The following is a 21,021-nucleotide window of genomic DNA, read 5'->3' as shown; positions in this document are numbered from 1 at the left end:
ATAGTTGAATATATATCTATATATAATAAGAATATATACAATTTAACAATGTACGTAAAAACTATGTTAATATACATATTATAACTCATCAAAGGCCCTGGCATGAGGTAGCTATAGTGCACTAGTCTCCATAATAAGAATAAAATATGAAGTTTTTAAAATTGTATATAAAAGTCGTATGGTATATACTTCATGATCGTCATATATTCAAGTCGTGGCAACGAGATCAGACTTCGCGAGGCCGCGAGTACTACACAGATTGCACCGTAACTAGCCCTTAATTTATTGTTCAGTAATATGTTTACCTTGAACGGATGAGAGGGATGTAGTTTGCGAACGTAAACTCGATGTCCGTCCTCCATTTGGGAGTATTTACAATAAATAAGTACATACATGTAATTTTTCGAAAACGAGAGCTTACTAAATCCGCCGGCGGCGCGCCCCGGCACGGCTCGGGCGTGAACAGTTACATATTATTGAGATACACAAAAATGGAAGATTATTGTCAATTAGATTTTAATGTATTCGGAGGTAGAAGACCTTGTTACATTGGAAGCCGAAGTGACGTGCCGAGAGACGCGTCGCCGCCACGTTACAACCTTACAATTCATAATTCTGTTAATCTACTTATAATCATTAAAAATTATAATCATACCGAATAAAAAAAAGAAGACGATATAAATACATGACAAAGATTGAATAAAAAATACTAGTCACTGCCAATTTAATGAACTAATCCTTACAATATAATACAGTTCGGATCGTTGTCGACGCTGTACGCAGTAATAGAGTAACGTAATCATATAAATAACATCAACACTTTCCCCGGGACGAACAATAGGTGGTGTTACGTACCAAAGGGACAAGCAATCGCTACGCACGGTAAGCTCACCACCTATATAATGGCAATATAACCTTTATTATGCTTGGATTACTTTAAATAATATCGGACGTTGACGTGCCATATTGTAATTTAAAGTCTAATGTTGGTTTTAATGTAAATAAATCGAATAATTAATAATTAAGTTTGTAACGTTATATAGGTAAGAGAGCTTTCCGTGCGAGCATCTTCCATAGAGTACAGCGGGGCGGTTGAGCCGTGTCGACTACTGCATACACGCCACTCGTCAGTTACCGCACACACTAAATGCATAAGGACATTGCATCAACATCTAATTATTGCGACCGACACGTAACATACACAATTTAAATACAAATATGTTATTTATATGTGGGAACGCCTCGCGGCCGGCGTCCGAGGGCGTTCTCCGCGAATATCTATTTACATACAGTGAAGACATTTCTATTTATCTTTTAGTATTAATTAACTTCGACCGACTCGGGACGCTAGCCGGCGTCGACTGGGTTAAGTTAACATCATTATCAAATATTTAATAAGTCAGAATATCGGGTTAGGATAACGTTGCGAAGCGACAAACGGATGTCAGAAGCCGGCGGTAACGTCCCGAGGCGGAAAACCTAACTTACATTGAACATCTTTACGAATAATTCGATCGAATTTTATGCCAGAAAGTAATAACTTTGTCATGCTCGCGAAACAATTCAGCGTTCTAGACCGAAATCCGAGCAGAATAATATGGAGGCTCGCGCGATACACCCGCAGCGCCACCTGGCGAGCGTGCGAATGTAGCATACGAAGAAGACTCGCAATCGAAACACAATTATTTTTTAAAAAAATTGTGTGTTATGGAGTTTCTTTCGCCGCTTCTTCTCCATAACGAAACATCTTGTGAAGTAGTGGTAGTTGTATTACCTTTCAAAAAGTGCTCTGTAAAGAACCTATTTTGGATATAAACATTTGATTTGATTTTGATTGAATCTACTCGATGCCCCTGCAGTGCGCGGCGGTGTGGCCGGCGCAGGTGTGGCGAGCGAGCCCCGGCTACTACATCCTACACTGGAAATTTACGGTGAGTCTGTCTCCAGCCTGACTCTCTTACGACGTACATTACTGCGATATTCGATACGACGCACGGCGCGTCTCCGTAGGCTGGGATTCGTAGCAATTCTAAATAAAGGGAGGGGCGATTTCGATGGTAATGGAGCGTATCACAAATTACTCCAATCGTTTACGGGTGTATCATATAGAATTGTAATTATTTATTTTTAGGGGTACAATAACCTATTTAAACATTTTTGAAATTTTGCTTTATGATAGACGTAGGCAAAATTACATGGTATGGAAGTATATAGTATTAGCTAGCAAGTATCTATTCACTAGAAATCATGAGATACCTATCCAGATGTATCACTCTGCGCGCCTGTATTCATATGGCGCGCAAATTTATTGCTATTCTTTTAATGTTTAATTGTACGTTTTTCTATTTTATTTACGTACATTATGATGTAGCTTCGTTCTTACCGAACGTTCGTTATAAAAAAAAATAACACACGATTATGGTATTCCAACATGGAATCGAAGTGACGTGAATCAAATAATATAAACAGGACAAATTGACAACCTCTGGGAAATTGATTAAAGACGAACGCCAGGAATTTTTGCTTAACAATAACAGAGGAAATTTCGAAATAGTAAATTTGTAATTAATTACAGTGAAACCTGGTTAAGTGAGACATCAAGGGACCTGCAATGTCGTTTCACTTATAGAGGTATTCCACTTACCCAGTGTCTCAGATATACAGGTATAAATAAATATCTGTCTCATTTACAGAGGGTTCCATTAATAGAGGTGAGAATACAGGCACATTAAATTCGGCACAAACTTCTTCGCGTGTCTTCCCACTTTCATAAACGGGTATTAACTTCAGTTTTTCACGTAATGATAACGATTGTAGCTTTCGTTTTGACATTTTTCAAATAAACATCTGTATGATAGTAAAGCGAAACTAAAACTGAAGGTAATTGAAGCTCAAAATTTGTACTTACGTACTTGGAATTACGTGTGGAATTTGTGGGTAGAATAAGAATGAGTAAACAAACAATGTTATCTCAGTTACAGAGGTTTATGCCTATAAAATTTACTCGCTGTCTCAGTTATAGAGGTAACTATGATGATAAATCGAAAGAACAAATCCCAGATATAGAGGTTTACCTCGTCCCACTAACAGAGGTAATTCAGTGCCAAAGTGTTGGGACCTCAGCATGAGTTCCAGTTATGGAGGTTTCTCACTTATCCAGGTCCCACTTAACCAAGTTTCACTGTATATGAAACAAGAATTTTGATTTATAATATAAGAAAAGAACATGCGACACGCCAGTTCGGGAATGGGGCGTGACACTTGACTTCTACACATAATAAAGGATTCAACAACAGATATATAACTACTGACTCACAATCGGAAACATGTCTCGGCCCAACATTCTCGTGGCTAACTAGCGGCCGACGCCACAGACGTAAAAGGCGACGTAGGCTACAGAGAATTCAAATATGTCGACCTACAGCAGCCCACAACGCTCTCAATATAGAAAATTAAAACGAAACATTCCAGCTAGTTTCGGCCGAGCGAAAAATAATCAGATACTACACGAATATACTATCGGTTCTGATCTACCGACATTTTTTTGATAATTTAAAGCGTCAAATATGTATGCAGCCTGCCCTTAAACAGGACGCGAGTATCGCCTGCCGTCTGCGGCTGACCGAGAGGACCGGTAAGGATCGAACAGTAAGAATGGTTCATTCGGATCTGACATAGCTTGGTGAAATATGAACCTGGAGATTTTTATACTACCGTCATACTTGTCAATGACAAATTAGCGTAAAAATTGACTTTTGTCATTGCATGGGAATATACAACGAGCGCCTTGCAGTATTAACAGCGGGCTGCATGTGGGTCAGTTTTTGCGACCACCCGACCCCAGCAGTTACAGGTGCATTTGACCACAAGAATGTAGTTTTCTGTCAATAATAAAGCTAATTACAGGATTGTAGTTCCAGTTTTTTTTTTATTTAAGCGAAGGTCCGGTTATTAATTAAACAGCTAGATGAGAGCGAGAAATAAATGGCGATATATTTTATCAGTTCAAGCTGTAAAATAAAATCGCTAAAATTTAACGAGTTAAAATTTTAGCGGGTTCGTACATCCCACTCGTAGTACATGCGTAACGCGTACTCAGGACTCAAAATATAATGTTTAAACAAATACTGAGATATACTTGCACTGTAATACAATATTTTCTGAAGTATATGATACAATCACTCACCAAATAATTTGCTTGTGATTATTTACAAAAAATATGTATGTTGCACAATCACTGAACATATTTTTTTTTTATATATTTTTTGCAATGATATTATTGTTAGAATGCATTTATATATATCACCATTTGCGACCAAACAAAATACACACATAAAAGTAAATGACCTCAAAGCAATCGCTCCATAGTCTGACCTTAATAATATAAATTATCGTCAATAAAACGTCTTCCATTCGTATTAGTTGAGAAATGTTAAGGAAATTCTGACGCTGCGAATGACAGGCTCGTTCAAAATATACTTCAGTATATATTTTGAAATATTAAATAAATAACATACAAGCATAATTATATTGTAATAAATTACAAGCCTGTAAGCCATACAACTAAAAGACAGAACTTATAAAATAAATAGTATGAATTAACACAATGTTATATTCGTGGACACTCGAACGGACCACCCTGCCGGGCGATGCGACATTTTTGTAATTTTGCACACATTTTGCTGAAATTATATACTAAAAGGACTCGCGACACCGAACGGGACTCATTATTAATTTGCAGATTACATCGCTCGCTCGTTCGAAATATTTTTGTACAGGAAAATTATGTAAACAAGGAAGGAGGCAAACTAACAAAAATCGGTCTGCAAATTAATAAGTCGGATGGTGGTCGGGGCCGGCCGCGCGCTAGCGGCGGTAGGGCGCGCGCGGCGCGAAGGCGGCGCGGTGCGAGGACAGCTGGCGGCGCCGCACCGCCTCGCGCCCGCGCGTCTTCTTCTCCTCCACGTTCAGCTTCACCGCGTCCGGCCCGTCCGACGGGTAGTACAGCGGCTGCAACCGGGCAAGCGTGCGCATTGTACTCACGTGACGCGGCAAAGCGTTGTGGCATCTTGCCATCGCAACTTAACACGACATTATAAGAGATGCAGTGAATGTATTTCTTTCATTAAGTTAAGATTAAAACTACTTGATAACAATCCGCTACAAATATGTATGATAGTAAATATTTTAAACCATGCAGTATGTACCACCCTCCCTCCCACAAAGGATGCGTGCAGATGTAAAAAAATAAAAATATACACCACCTTATCGACCACACCTGATACAATTAAGTATTTCTTTTGGTCTTAAAAGTGACTCTTTTTCTCCATAACGAAACACCTTGTGGAGTGTTGGAGTTCTTTACAAAGCACTTTGTGATGACATTCAAAAAGTGCTATGTAAAGAACCTTTAAAGGTGGTAGAAACCTTTGTGGTTCGACTCTGGCGGCTCCACCGCCACACCTATTTCTGCCTTATAACAGCAGTGTTAGGCGCTGCTATGTTCCATATTGTAGGGAGACAGACTTTTTTGAGGCGTTCCAGCTTTGTCCTCAGGGGTAACGGCGTATCTGTGGCCGACCTCGAATAGATGTTTATGGGCGGCAGTAGCCACTTACCATCAGGTGGATTGCATTCTCGTTTGCTATTCCTATGTATATTATATTAAAAAAAAAACTCTTTTTTGAATTTAAAAAATATTTTGATTTTTGATTTTGATATTTGTTTTTCAGAACCGTTAATTTTATTATTCCTGTCTATAATTAAATAAACTTAATGACATGATGACGGTGTATTTAAAAGGATTCTAACTTAATATAAAATATATAAAAATAATCAGATATTTGCTTACCGCATGCGCGAGACAGTCGGCGGCGGCCTGCGCGCTCTCGTACGTGATGAACCCGTAGTTGGGGTGTCTGGGCGCGCCCGCCACGGCCGCCTTGCTGTGCACGCGCAGCTCGGCGACGGGCCCGAAGCGCGCGAACAGCGCGCGCAGCTCGTCCTCGGTGGCGGAGTGCGGCAGGTTGCCCAGGAACAGCTGCTGCGCGTCCGAGTAGCGCCGCGGCTCGCGCGCGCCCGCCGCGCCGCCGCCGCCGCCCGCCGCGCCGCCCGCCTCCGCCGCGGGGCCGCTCGCTAACGGGAGAACATCGATAGCTTGTAAAATTAATTAAATAAATACAAATTTTTCGATAGCTGCAACTTATTTTTGCAGACACACAACCATTAACTACCAGCACATAACATGAGATACTATAGCCGTTAAAAACCAAGGTTTCTATACTAATATAAAAAGTAAAAAATAAAGTACTTTTATGTTAACATTAAAAACCAATTTTATTACAACATTTAACTATACTTACGGTATTAATTTGGTTTACTGTCAAAATCATGTTTATTGCAAATGTCTACATTTGATATTAAATAAGTCACATAGTAATATGTTTTCTTAAAACTTCATATTCATATAATATGTATCCAAACACAATAATGGTAATATGTTCATCGTCCTTGTGTTCACTCATACATTAACATATTATACAGAGTGAATTTTTCAAACGGGCCTTCAGGACCAAATCCGCAACTATTATGATTAGCGAAAAATGCTGAAAGGAGTTACGAGGCCGATTTTGATAAAAACTAAAACTGCATCATTAGTTTTTTAAAATATCTTTTTCCCTAGTCGGGAATCGAAAAGTTTGAAAAATTCATCCTGTACATTTTATTCTAGGACGTTATTATAGTTACCGGCGTGTGCGTGGTGCGGCGGCGGCGCGTGCGGCGCGTGCGGCGCGGCGGGCGGCTGCGCGTGCGGGCGCGGCGGGCGCGCGCGCGGCTCGGGCGGCGCGGCGGGCGGGGAGCCGCGCGGGGCGCCGCCGCCCGCCGCGCCGCCCGACTTCAGCAGGTTCGCGTACGTCTTCGGCTCGGGCGGCGCCGCCGGCAGCGCTATAGACGATAACACTAATATATTCATTGCCTATTTATCTTAAAGGCCCGGCCAAACAGAACGCGTATTTCGACGCCGCGCTAAGGCCTAGCGCGGCGTAGAAGAAAATCCTGACGCCGCGCTCTAGTGCCTAGTTGTATTGTACTGAAATACTACTGAGCGGTCACACAGAGCGGGTACGCATACGCTTGTCGCGGCGCTAGATTACACGTTCTATGTGGCCAGGCCTTGACTAACGCTAACATAATGAAACATATTCAAAATAGACATCTAGTATCGAGGGTCAAAATAAAATTTCAATAACACGTATAAAAAAAATAAATATTAAAAATAATACATGATTATTATATTTTCATATCCTGTTATCATCATTAACATTATTTTTATTGCGATTATTAAAGTAATTTATATAATTTATTTTTCCCTGTCTATAGAAATGTATTTATAATGATTGTCATTAAGTGTAATTGTTACATAACCGTTCTTTTTAACATTAAACAATAAATAAATAAATATATAGAATTCTCTGAGACAATTTGCAGGTAGATGAAATAAAATGTTCAGTGAAGGCAGATCACTAAGTAAAGCGATATTGTCTGAGAAGTGGAAATACTCTGATAGTATTTTTAGCTTTAAAATGTGTAAATTATAAACGAAAACTGAATAGTGATTCAAAATACTAGTGACACTATTCCTTGACAAATTAGCGCCACAAATGAATATAATTTTAATGTATACGAGATATAAAATGTGGTACTAACCGGGTTGCGGCTGGGGCGGAGGCGTGGGCTCCCGCTCAGGCTCGGGTTCCTGAGTCTGCTCGGGCATCGGCGCGGGCTCCGGCTCCAATTCGCGCTCGCTCGGCAAAACCGCGCCTCCCGAAACCGTGGTCGCTACAAGAATTAAAGAATATTTATTTATTTAAAAATAAAAATTACAACATTGCTTTTTTATTTAATTGATAAATCAACATAAAAATAACAATGACATAAGATTTTGTAATTTAGTATGATTCAAAATTTTTCAAACAATATTTGGTGATACATCTTGTCATGCGTAACTCTGGTACCATCGGCACACCTATTTATGCCTTATAAAAGGAATGCGCCATGCTGTATTCTGGTTTTAAGGATATGATAAGGAATACAAACGTTCATTAGGTGTTCCTACAGTCTACAGAGGCAGCAACGGATTCACAAATAGGATTCAAATTTAATCCAAGGTCGACTGTAGATGTGCACAGGCGGCAATAATCATTTACAGCGATGAACTTTCTTAAATATAATAGTGAAGCTCGTGTCACCCTGCAGCGCGGCGACGATGTCGTGCGGCGGCGGGTGTCCGTTGAGGTGCGGCGGCGCGAGCGGCGCGGGCGGCGACACGAGCGCGTGCGGCGGCGCGGGCGGCGCGGGGAAGGCCGCGAACCCGCCCGGGAAGTAGCCCGCGCTCACCGCCTCCTCCTCCTCGCCCTCCGACCGCCCCGAGCCGGAGCCCTCCTCGTCCGAGAACACTATGTCCTACGCAAACACATTCACACTGTTATAATAATAATAGTAGCCCTTTATTTCCCAATTTTACATTTTTTCCTAATACGTTAGTTAGTTACCCTATTTTCACAAAATTTCATTCACACTATTAACGACCACAAATGCACCAATAGTATTACTCATTGTTATGCGAGTTTTTCACTTTACATACAATCAAGAAAAGAAATCGTATTTCTTTTGTAATACAAAAAATACGAATTACCAATTAATTTCTACATTATAATATTGAAGTAATACATTTGCTGCAACTTTTTAATTGCATACATATTCATGTCTTATATTTTTTTATAACACTAAAGAGATTATTTGTTTGTATAAACATGCTAGTATCTGCTAACAAAGGAGGAAATAAATATATATGAATGTGATAAATCTTATATTGAGAAAGGTTATCAACAATGTAAAGTTGTACTATGATCCTCATAAGACGCTGTTTTTAACTCTAATGAAACTAGGATACAGTTAGTAAAACACATAAAAAAGAAATGGATGTAAATAAAAAAATAATTAATATAATTAACATTATATTTATTTTTTTTGGGGGACGATAGTCGCTCGCGTCCGTAGGATTTACCACCTTTTCACAGGCCCACCCTACACGTGTCCCCTGGGTGGTGCTAAACGAGCGACAACGCCGAGTCTCTGGCGGCGGTAACCTAACCAGACCAATCCAGACCTAACCCGTCTGTGAAGTGTAGGTAGGAAATGACCTTCACAACCCGTAACCCCGTGGTCATGTCTCACAGGAACGGTGGCCTCGGCTTTACCGCCCAGGCTACGAGGAAGAAATCCTCTCTAAAATAAATCACCCCAAATCCTAAGATGGGAACGCGTCGATAGGATGCATGGCTGTTGGGAAGTACAGTCTCTAGCGCCAACTTCTACGCACCTGGCGAACGTTGAAGTATATAGCCTTCACTGCCGGAATGGGAGTAACCCGGTGGTGCGACCTTTATATCTGCCCTACTCGTGGGAATAACAATGGAAACCACTTCTTTTTCTCAAAACACACACAACAAACTGACGCAACAAGTCTTTCACCCTGGACTGTTTAACAGACCCAGATCGCAGTCATTATCTGACTGCAGCCGTAACACAAATAATGTAACCAGCCCTGTCACTCCTGTGGCAACTCATGGCAATCAAAACAATGTAAATTCAAAGTGGGACGAAGTCCACAACCGCAAGAGGCAACGAAACAGCCCTGAACTTAACAAAAGCCCAAAGCAATCCAAACTCAACACGTATTGGCTAAGCCAGCCTGTATCAACGTCTAACTCTTTCTCTGTCCTTGACAACGAAATAGACAAAGAGGATACTCAACCTCTACCAGCTGAAAAAATACCCAGGCCACCACCAATATTCATTGACAAAGTTACAAACATCCGTCCTTTAACTAAATTGCTCAATGAAACTGTGCCAGACCTCTTTGAGATTAAAATCCTACCTAAAGACCAAGTGAAAATACAACCCAAAACAAGCGATGCTTACCGCACTATTGTCAAAGACTTGGAAGCTAAAGGAACTGAGTTTTTCACCTATAAGCCCAAGCAGGACAGGAGCTTCAAGGCCATCCTCAAAAATATGCATCCGTCAACAGAGGTTGAAGAAATAAGAGAAGCCCTGGCAAAGCTTGGACACGTCACTAACAACATCTGGAACATCAGACAAGCATCAACCAAAACACCACTGCACATGTTTGTGATCGAACTTCAGCCAAGCTCAAACAATAAAGAGATCTACAACATTAAATCCCTTCTACAATGCCGGGTAAAGGTAGAGCCCCCGAGACCAAAGCGCACAATACCACAATGTGCTAACTGCCTAGCTTATGGACACACAAAGTCTTATTGTCGTCGTAACCCAAGATGCATCAAATGTGCTGGTAGTCACTCATCCTCTGCGTGTTCACGGAAGGAACGATCTGACGACGTCAGATGTGCTCTATGTGACGGAAATCATCCTGCAAATTATAAAGGTTGTTCCGTTTATAAGGAGCTGCAGAAGCAGAAATATCCCCCCCTGCGTAGCAAAGTAGTCAAACCTAATTTGGTAGTTATCAATAATACTACTCCAGTCCCACAAAAACAGCTTAGCCACACCTACACTGATGCTGTTCGCAATGGCCCTAAACAGAAGGAGACACTGCCGCCCAAAACACAAAAAGGAAAAGAACAAAACCAAATAGCTCAAATACAAGCACCCATCAAGGTTGATACTCACAAACCACTTCCAGGAAAATCTTCTGAAAGCAATAACGACTTTACGGAACTAATCGAAATGTTCAAACAAATGATGCAACAGATGACTAATATGACAAACCTACTAATAAGTTTAATGTCCGAACTGCGGTCGCAGCCAGCTCATCCAGGAAACGAGCAGGATTTAACCAAGGCGGGAAGCAGGAGGCCCACCCTGCCCCCCCGCTATTAAGTTCCCTCAAGCCCCTAACCCTCGCCTTATGGAATGCAAACGGGCTAACAAACCACACACAAGAAATGATCTCCTTTTTGAACACATATAAAATTGACTTCATGCTAATATCTGAAACACACTTCACCGAAAAAAGCTACTTTAAAATACCAAAGTACAAAATGTACCACACAAATCACCCCGACGGGGCTGCACACGGAGGATCTGCCATACTTGTAAAAGAAAACATTAAACACTATATAAACAATCACCTTTGCAGTGAAGAAATCCAAGCGACCACTATCACCATAGAAAGTTCTTCGGGCCCAATGCAGATATCGGCCCTCTATACTCCACCTAAGCACAATTTGAAAACCGAGTTGTATACGTCGTTTTTCAAACAGCTTGGTAGCAAGTTTATTGCAGGAGGCGATTACAACGCCAAACATACCGACTGGGGCTCAAGACTTACCACCACTAAGGGCCGTGAGCTAATGAAAACTATCCATCAGCTTAAATTAGGTTTCAAATCTACTGGGAGTCCGACATACTGGCCTTCTGATCCAAAAAAGAAACCTGACTTGGTAGACTTCTTTGTCACCAGGGGCCTTGCAAATTCTGCCTTGATTTGTTACCCTACTTATGACCTATCCTCGGATAACACAGCTATTATAGCCAAACTCCAAAACGGCTTTGTGGAAGTCACTAGACCCTGCAAACTACACTCTAAAAAGACAGATTGGGAACGCTTTAGAGAAGCCGTAGAAAACACCCTGGACAAAAATATTCCTCTTAAATCTGAGGAGGACATTACAACAGCAGTTGAGATCTTTAACAAATGTGTCCAATCGGCTGCTTGGGATGCCACACCGCCCGGGAGAGCCCCTGAAACCATTCCTTTGTATCCGCAAATCGTAACTGATCTAATACAAAAAAAGAGAAGAGCCAGGAAACTGTGGCAACAAACTCGACACTCTAAAGACAAAGAAATACTTAACAACTTAACTAAGCAAGTGAAAAACATCCTCCTAAACATAAACACCGAAGTCTTAGAGGATCGTTTGTCAAAAATAGATGCAACAACTGCCACAGATTACTCGTTGTGGAAAATAACCAAATCTCTTAAAAGAGCAATCGAGTTTCAATCACCTCTACGGCGAGACGACGGGTCTTGGGCTAAAAGTGATGAAGAGAAATCCTTACTATTCGCTGAGCACCTGTCACGGGTGTTCACTCCAAATCCAATTTCGGGCTCGACAAAAGTAAATGAAGTACTTGATGCACTTGCAGAACCATACCAGCTTGAACCTCCAATAGAAAAGTTCACCATTAAAGAAGTCAAATCCACCATCAGAAAGCTCAAACTAAATAAGGCTCCTGGTTATGAACTTATTACAACAAAAGTAATGAAAGAACTGCCCCACAATGCAGTTGCTCTACTTACTGCAATTTATAACGCTATCCTTATACGAAAATACGTGCCTGCTCAATGGAAAGTAGCCGAAATCATTGTCATCCCAAAGCCTGGCAAAGACCCACAAAACGTCTCATCCTATCGTCCAATAAGCCTCCTGCCGGTTGCCTCAAAGATAATGGAAGTTCTTATCTTAAAACGTCTGACTCCAGAACTTACAAAATCCAAATTGATACCAAATCATCAATTTGGTTTTCGCGAAGCTCATGGGACTATTGAGCAAGTACATCGACTGGTTGAAAAGATAAACGATGCATTTGAAAACAGGAAATACTGTTCAGCAGCTTTCCTAGACATATCGCAGGCTTTCGATCGCGTGTGGCACGAGGGACTCCTGTACAAAATCCTAAAAGCTTTACCAATCAACTTCTTTCTTATCATCAAGTCCTACCTCCAACAAAGGCATTTCTATGTAAAGCAGGGAGAAGCCAGATCTAATCTTCGAGAAATCACGGCGGGCGTCCCTCAAGGCAGCGTAATGGGTCCTATCCTATACCTAATATACACTTTTGACTTACCGACCACAGATGGGGTCCTCTTGGGGACATTCGCTGATGACACCGCCCTAATATCATCTCATGCCAGTCCTGTGGCTGCATCAGCTATGCTGCAAAGAAGTCTAGATGAGGTTTCGGCCTGGCTAAGGGACTGGAGAATAAAAGCCAACGAAACGAAATCGGTTCAAGTAACTTTTTCTCTCAGACATGCAACATGTCCCCCGGTTGTGTTCAACGGTATAACAATTCCCCAGTCGGACGACGCGCGCTACTTGGGAATTTACCTGGATAGACGCCTAACATGGAGGAAGCACATTTTTACCAAGAGAAAGGCTCTGAGTACACATCTGCGCAAGCTTTATTGGCTCCTTACACAATCAAAGCTGTCTCTAAGCAACAAACTACTCCTTTACAAGGCCATATTAAAACCAATATGGTCATATGGATCCGAACTGTGGGGTACTGCAGCAAACACACATTTGAACATATTACAACGTTTCCAATCAAAAATGCTTCGCATGGTGACTAGTGCCCCATGGTACATCACGAACTCCCAACTACACAGAGACCTAAAAATAACAACTGTAAAGGAGGATGTTACAACTAAACTCAAATCATACTCTCAACGTATAAAGAGACACCCCAATGTGCTTGCCAGTGAGCTAATGAAGTCCACACACACCTTTAAGCGCATCAAAAGGAGAGCTCCCCAGGACCTTCTCCCTTCTTAGAAATTGCCTACAAGGATTCACTTATAAATGGGTGCGCCACTGGGCGTAAACCATGCATGCCTACTAGTAACCACATAACCTCCAGCTAAATGCCTTGAGAGGCAGATTGCAGGATACAAGGAGTTAAAAAAAAAAAAAAAAAAATATTTATTTTTTTATAACAATTACACTTACTCCTATAGTATCTTTTTGTCGTTCATGAATACACGAGTACAATGAATACATACAAGACATATACACAAGACACAAACACTTTTAGATATTATTCTAACTGGGAATCAATCCCGGATCTCATTGCGCTTCAGACCCGTATGGTGACAGCTCCGCCTCGCGCCTCGTCATACCACTAATGATATAATAAATATGTTAACAATAAGAGATCAGTTCGATCATACCTGGTAACGGAAGATGTCGTTGTGCACATAGTACTTCTTGGGCGACTGCGCGGCGAGCACGAAGGTCTGCGTGAAGCGGCGCATGGGCGCGCCGCCGTTGGACAGCTCGCCCGTCACCTGCACCACCACGCCGTTGCCCAGCGTCGCCTGCGAGTCCACCTGGATGGAAACACAAGCCAAGTCTTTAATAAGATACTCACACCTAACAAGAAAATGTAACCTTTTGACAATGTCACTGTCAATTATTTTAGTGTTTGAAAAATATTAAAAAAATGTAGTTTTTAGATAATTTACGAATGAAACGATATTCCTTTGCACATTTTCTTCGATTTCGTGTCTTAACTGCGCATGTCGGTATTATTTCGCGTAAATTACACCATGACAGCCATTAAACGGCTGACAGAATGCCTTTTAAGTCATTTATTGGCTGCCTTCAATTACAAGGCGGTGAGATATCTATACTTATCTATGATTGTAACAGAGCATTCAGTTTTGGAAGTAATGTTATTAAGATAGACTATAAATTGGTAATGAATCGTCTAAGTGTATAACGTGGCTTAGCTCTGCCTGAAATTAAATTTTAATTTAAACTTCTTAAAACCCTTTTTATAATTTCATTGCAAAATTGATATAGAAACTTTCACAGAGTTTTACTCTTTATTATTTTAAGATAATTATAGTTATATTTCTTTTGGCGTATTTGGGAAAGAGATTGGCGTGTATTTTCAACATGGAATAAAGTTTTTGTTAATACCGGCAAATTTGCTTATATAGCAACTATCTCAGTCTTCGGAAAAAGTAACGCATATGTAATCAGCTTCAGGCAAAATCTTTGTTCTATTTGGAGCAACACAATATGTCCATGAACAACAGTGACTACATGTCATCAGATGAACTGCACGGTTCGCATGCATTTCAATCTCTTAAAAAAATCACACGCCCATGTAACACATATTTTAATACGAACATTTTCTATAACACTAAAGTAAGAAATGAGTGTCACATTACCTGGCTGATCTTAGCATGGCAGTCGCGGAAGTTGAGCTGCTGGATGCGGTTGTGGATCTGCTTCTGGCCGACCACGGGCAGCGTCTCGCGGTTGGGCGCGTCCAGCCCGCCGTGCACGAACGACGAGTAGTTGTTGTAGAATCTGACACACAACACACGCATTGCTTTACTCTGATTGTAGCAATGTTTATCTATTCGTATTATTATAAACTAGATGGCGCTACCTGTTACCTGAATCGCGCTAACACTTGTACAATGGAGCTTGTATAAAAGCTCAAGAGATAAAAATTAAGGCTGTAATCAATCCTAGATAAGATTTATTTTTGTAAAACGATGTACTATGTTACGCATAGGAATCGTTAGAAGCGCTTATTATCTTATAATAATAAAAATACAAAAGATTTTATTGTTTGTATGTTATCGATTGACTGTGAAACTATTAACCCGATTTTAAAATTTATTTTACGAATAGAAAGGTACATAATCTAGAAGTAAAATAGGCTTTATTATATTGGTCACGTTACCGCGTGTGAAACTGCGGAACGCAGATAGTAATTTGTATTCTTTTTGATAAGCATTGACCTTGCAACCAATGAACTCTAGATCTGAGCACAAAAACGTCTGAAAAGTGCAATAAGAAAAAAAAATGGTACAATGGCTCAAAGATCTGCCTTATGATTGTTTTTAAAAGTTTATTTAAGGACAAGATAAAGTCATTGTTACATAAGCGTCATTACAAACATTTTCACTCATTTAATAACGTGTAGATTTGGACTTACTCTTTAGTTCGATTAGATTTACTTAAACGCTCGTGTGACGCATAATCTTTGTTTTTTATTTGTACTGTATTCAAGAAAATCCTTTACATATCATATGGGTGGGGGCCCATACACTAGTTATTGAATACAAATATACAAATTTTCTATTTCAGCGCAATTTTCTTCACGTTAGCTAAGTATATAAAGGTAATTTGTGTCGATGACATCGCACGACGATTTCGATATCACTCCAGCACGCATTACGACGCAAACCTATGTATTAGTCATTATTAAGTTTTGATTTTACTATTTTCAACAGATCATTTCAGTCTTTATTATTATACAAGTCAGTGTAATAAAATGTACATCAGATCAACACGGTATACATTTTTGTTATTGTATAATGTATACATTTTATACATATACGTATTATAGAAATATTGAATATTTTGTGTAAGAATTGTAACCTAAGTTGTAGACGAAACTTGCAGCTCAAGTTGTAAAAAATATTGCGCGAATTCGCGGTCATAGCCTCAAGTACCAATAGGGGTGGCTTAACCTATAGCGCTGGGTGTGCAAGCACACGGGAGCCGCCGTCGCTTAAGAGCATCGTGCTTGGACCATTATGAAAAGAAAGGCCGTAACTAATACTATACTGTATAAGCTCTACCTACTTATAAAATAGTTTGTTGTAATATGAAAAAACTTTTGTTACGACAGCAAAGTTAATAGTTTTAGCCGCTTGGGGGGTCAGGCCTAGGGGGCGCCATGGTTTCATTGCACACGGGCGCTACACGAGCTAGAGCCGCCCCTGAGTACCAAGTTAGCTAGATTTAATAATATTTTTTTATTAATTTGGAAGTATTGCAATGACGTTATAAGTTATTACATAGTACATAAAGATTTAGTATTACACTTCAAAACATTTTTTTCTGATAGGCGATAAGATATTTACTGATTAAAGACCACTGTTATTGGTTAATGGTTATACACAAATTTGTAAAACATTATTTACGGCAATTATACTTTAAAATTAGATAAATATTATAAACACAAAAACCCGACTGCTAAACATATAGACTATGTTACACAAAATTTAGACGAATCCAATGAAACCTGACATGATAAAATCCGTCAACTCGTTTGAGCAGTAAGATGCGCCAAAGAACACAATTTACTCTGTGCTGTTAGACAAAAATTGATACATATTTTGGATGAAAGGTAGAAAATAGATAATGACCTAATGAAAAAAGGGAATATTTAGAAAACATAAAAAAGTCTTCAAAAAGGGCGTAACTAGTTTGCCTGTGGTGATCAGAATTTCGAACCACACCTCTTTCTACCCTATAATATACGATGATATAAGAGTGTTAATCTAATTTAACTATTATAATCTACATGGACATTACTGCGATTACACGAAACAATCCAAAATAAGTTTTAAAGAATTATTTATAATGTAATTTAGTTTAATATATTGTTTTGTAAGTGCGTAAGCCTCCTCCCAATACCACTTATGAGGTATTTTATTCTATGTCAAATTATCAATAATTGTTATTCGTCTGAATAGTTATATACACGTCATACGTATTCTTACGTCATACATCTATATTTGTATATTAACAGGATAAATAATAATAGCACGTTTAACGCCGGGTGTTTCAGTTCTGATAGCATTAAAATGTTAGGTAAAATCAGAGTATTTAACACGATAGCGAGTGGTGCCACGTGTCATCCGGTTTACACGAAATATTGAAAAAATAAGTCATTATCACTATCTGATGATAATTATGCCCACTTTGTTACTCTTAACTGAACTGCTGATCCTTCCTGGTAGTTTAGATGCCCAACAAAGAAATTGTTTGAAAGGGTCGAATTCCAATGGGAATTAATTATTATTAGATTTAGCATGATTTAGATGCTATTGTGATAGGTAATATGTCGGCCATATGGAAAGTCGAAGAAATGAGTATGACTGATGTGGTGGTTGGATGCTATAAAAAGCTATACAAACTGCAGAAGTGGCAGATTGTATGAGTTGCTAAATTATTCACTATTCATTAATATAGTAAGAAATTTAATAGAATCCCGAATATTGCAAATATCTATCACAGGTCCCAGGGCTATGAGATACACTAAGTATTTGGGCACATAATTTAATAAATATGTTGTATGGAGGAGGGAAGAAGAGTAATGAGAAATCTTGTAATGTTATTTGTCATAATGTTATGCGAGGAAATAACATACTCAAATATCTGGATTTAGTTTAAGTAGGAATAACAAATAGCATCTATACATAAAACACAAGTGGGGCAGATTTTTTAGTAGAAAGTTTGCAGTTTACATGATGGTACTGATGCCCATGGACATCTGTAATCAACCCCAGACAGAATTACATATTCCTACCTGAGGTCGGCCACAGATGCGCCGCTACTCCTGAGGATTACGCTGGAATACCTTGGAAAGGTATGTTCCCCTCAACACACCCTTCAAACCAGAATACAGCGGCGCTTAACACTGCTGTTATTAGCCAGTAATAGGTGTGGCGGTGGTGCCGCTGGAGTCGAATTACGAAGGGTTCTACCACCTTCAGTTTTGTGTGAATGTGAGTGTGGACTCACCTGTGCAGATGGGCGGGCGCCTGGTTTAGCAGCGTGTAGTACTGGCGGACAAACTCGCGGCCGACGCTCTGCGGGGACGGGGACGCCTCCATTACCATTGCTGTTGCTAACTCTGCGCTGTTACAGCCCTCCGCTATACACTGCCCTGGAAACAACAACATTTATGATATAATAACCCAAAAGGCACAGTGTCCTTGGCTTGAAAGAGTAAAGGTGCTAGATCATGTTTATATTGGACTTTATTAAAAAGCAATACAAAAAATCTTACATGCTAACAATTAGGAACATAACTTAATCATCAGTTATTGTTAACTTTATATGATTGTGCATAAACATTTATAACTGATAAGAAAAAAAAATGTTATATTTTAAGTAGATCAGTGTAGAAAATTACATGACCAGTTCTGATGTAAGTTTTATTATACTTAACGGGTACTGCAAAGCAGAACAGAGGCACATCTTGTCTGATATAAAGAAGAAATAAGTGTGACAGTGGTGCCTCTGGAGTGAACCACAAAGGGAAACCACTTTAGAACTCTATTGAAGTATCCTATAATAGTAATAGGATACTAATCCTTCATTAAATTAACATTGGTGGAATATGGTAAATGATGGTATGATGTAACATGGCATAGTAAGTTAACATGTGTGGAGTTCATTGGTTTAAATTTTCAGATCTTATAAACATTTTGAGCTGCAGCTCAATTTTGAACTGAACATGTTACAGCTTTCATAGTAGCATAAATCAGTATCACATTTATCATTTTTGGAATGGGCAAGTCATAGTGACACTATGTAAAATGCAACATCTCCATATTCTTACTATGTTAACCATTTACAATTCAGTATAAAATATATTTAATGTCATAAATAATATTTTAATTCACTTATTTATGCATTATGGCTTTGAATGACATCATGTTTTCAGTTGTATAATACTTTTTTTGAAGTAATACATTTGATTAAATTTATAGGTGTTTGTATAATATTATCAATAAGGAAATTAATAACTGATAGTAATAAATCACTATTTATTTGTTGTGTCCATACTCAAGGACTCAATAAAACATATCCATTAAAAAGAAACAAATGTATAACCACCCCTTTTCATTATTGCACAACATTTGTGAATCCAAATAGCAAATAATTCGGAGTTTCTAGAAATTTTCAACAGTAAGATCTGAAATCTACAAAAAATACACTTAGTACAAAATATATTTTGTGTATTATGCATTCACTAGAATGACTACTAATGATATAATTTTAGGAGAAGTTCACCTGTGGGCATATAAGAAAGGCTGAAAATTATGACAACTGAACTAATCTCCTCTGTAAACAAAGTTGTGCAGTGGTATACACAGTGCACATCTGCAAAGCTATCGCGGCGCATGTACACAACATACATATGTAACTTCCTACATGTAGCTGCTATCATCGGAGCACTGGGGAGACACGCTCACGCCAGGCGAATAAACTGGCGATGGCTATTGTCAAAGCACGCATGGCGACATTTGATGGAACCATCGTCAACTCTTAGCAGTACCGGCGTAAATACCACTCAACAATATTTACAACGCACTAAAATAGGTAAATTATTAATCTTGTTTTACTCTTACTTATGTATCTAGGCAGTTGTTTTACGACAGAAACACAGGATTTAACCTATAGAAAGGATTTCGTCTGCCGACAACCAAAATATTGAGTTAGTAGCTAGATAGCAAAATAAATATACAATATTTCTTACCTCAGTAAATTTTAGGCATCAAAATGGTGTAATCTGTAACGGATCGTCTAGAAATTCGCGTAATTTTCACAATAAATAAGAATTGAAAACAGAAAAAATAAGCTACCTCACCGTTCGGTGTCAATCGGTAACGGTGTTGCCACTTGTCAGAATATAATTTTACTATGCTGAAAGAAAAACAAAAATTAAGAAAAGTTAATAATTTACTTATAATTTAAGCCTTCTTCAATAAGTAAATTATTATTAAAATAACACAGTATCAGTATATTTGTCTTTTGCATTACAATCGCATCGCAAGTTATTAAGTAATATAACGAAGATAATCATTGTTATATAACCGTTTGTCCAAGATTTTAATAAATTATACTAATAATTTGATTATTTTAATGTTATCACAATATTATTTTGAGTTTTGAATATTAAGAGTTTAAAGAATTTTCAATGGTTATTTACATGCCTTCAATTTAGTTCGTTTCATCATGGTGTGTAAAATACTTGATCAGATTTTTTAAAATATTTATAACAATATTGTTTCACAGTCTTGACTGGCATTACACCTTTCAATAAAATTATTGGTTTGATTTGATTTGATCCAAAGAGTATAGAACCACTAGTTAAAGCAAAGCGGATAGCGGAAGCTGAACCCGCTAGCTAGGGCAGGTCGATCGGGTTTGATCCGGCAGAGCCGGTGGCCATTGAACGCGTCGCTCATTTTTTATATGCTTATACACTTATACACGTAGTTAATCCTACGTGTACGTATGTATAATTTGTTAACATGAAGGATGACGAGCTTTTTATGATAACAAAACATAATTTATATAATTATGTGATGACTTGATTATTATTTGAGCTCCTGAGCTAATTGCTCTAACCGAATAGAACTAG

The 21,021-nt window shown here is 39.0% G+C and overlaps 1 protein-coding gene across 1 annotated transcript; it reads right to left on the bottom strand.

Annotated features, from left to right (window-relative positions):
• Positions 1 to 3,328: 3,328 nt before the first annotated feature.
• Positions 3,329 to 20,293, bottom strand: rin (ras GTPase-activating protein-binding protein 2). The gene is made up of 9 exons (XM_073073368.1): positions 20,134 to 20,293; positions 18,390 to 18,534; positions 15,011 to 15,152; positions 14,003 to 14,161; positions 8,250 to 8,463; positions 7,708 to 7,839; positions 6,748 to 6,945; positions 5,852 to 6,135; positions 3,329 to 5,010 (listed from the first exon to the last, which is right to left on the bottom strand). The coding sequence occupies exons 2-9, from the start codon at positions 18,485 to 18,487 to the stop codon at positions 4,867 to 4,869; spliced, it is 1,371 nt and encodes a 456-aa protein (XP_072929469.1). The 5' UTR covers positions 18,488 to 18,534; positions 20,134 to 20,293; the 3' UTR covers positions 3,329 to 4,866.
• Positions 20,294 to 21,021: the final 728 nt, after the last annotated feature.

Source organism: Epargyreus clarus, unplaced genomic scaffold, assembly GCF_041222505.1.
Source record: "Epargyreus clarus isolate Ecla_fem2 unplaced genomic scaffold, WU_Ecla_fem_2.2 ptg000005l, whole genome shotgun sequence".
Taxonomy (NCBI): domain Eukaryota; kingdom Metazoa; phylum Arthropoda; class Insecta; order Lepidoptera; family Hesperiidae; genus Epargyreus; species Epargyreus clarus.
Note: the sequence above shows the minus strand (reverse complement) of the source record. Positions and strands in the feature narration are given on the sequence as shown.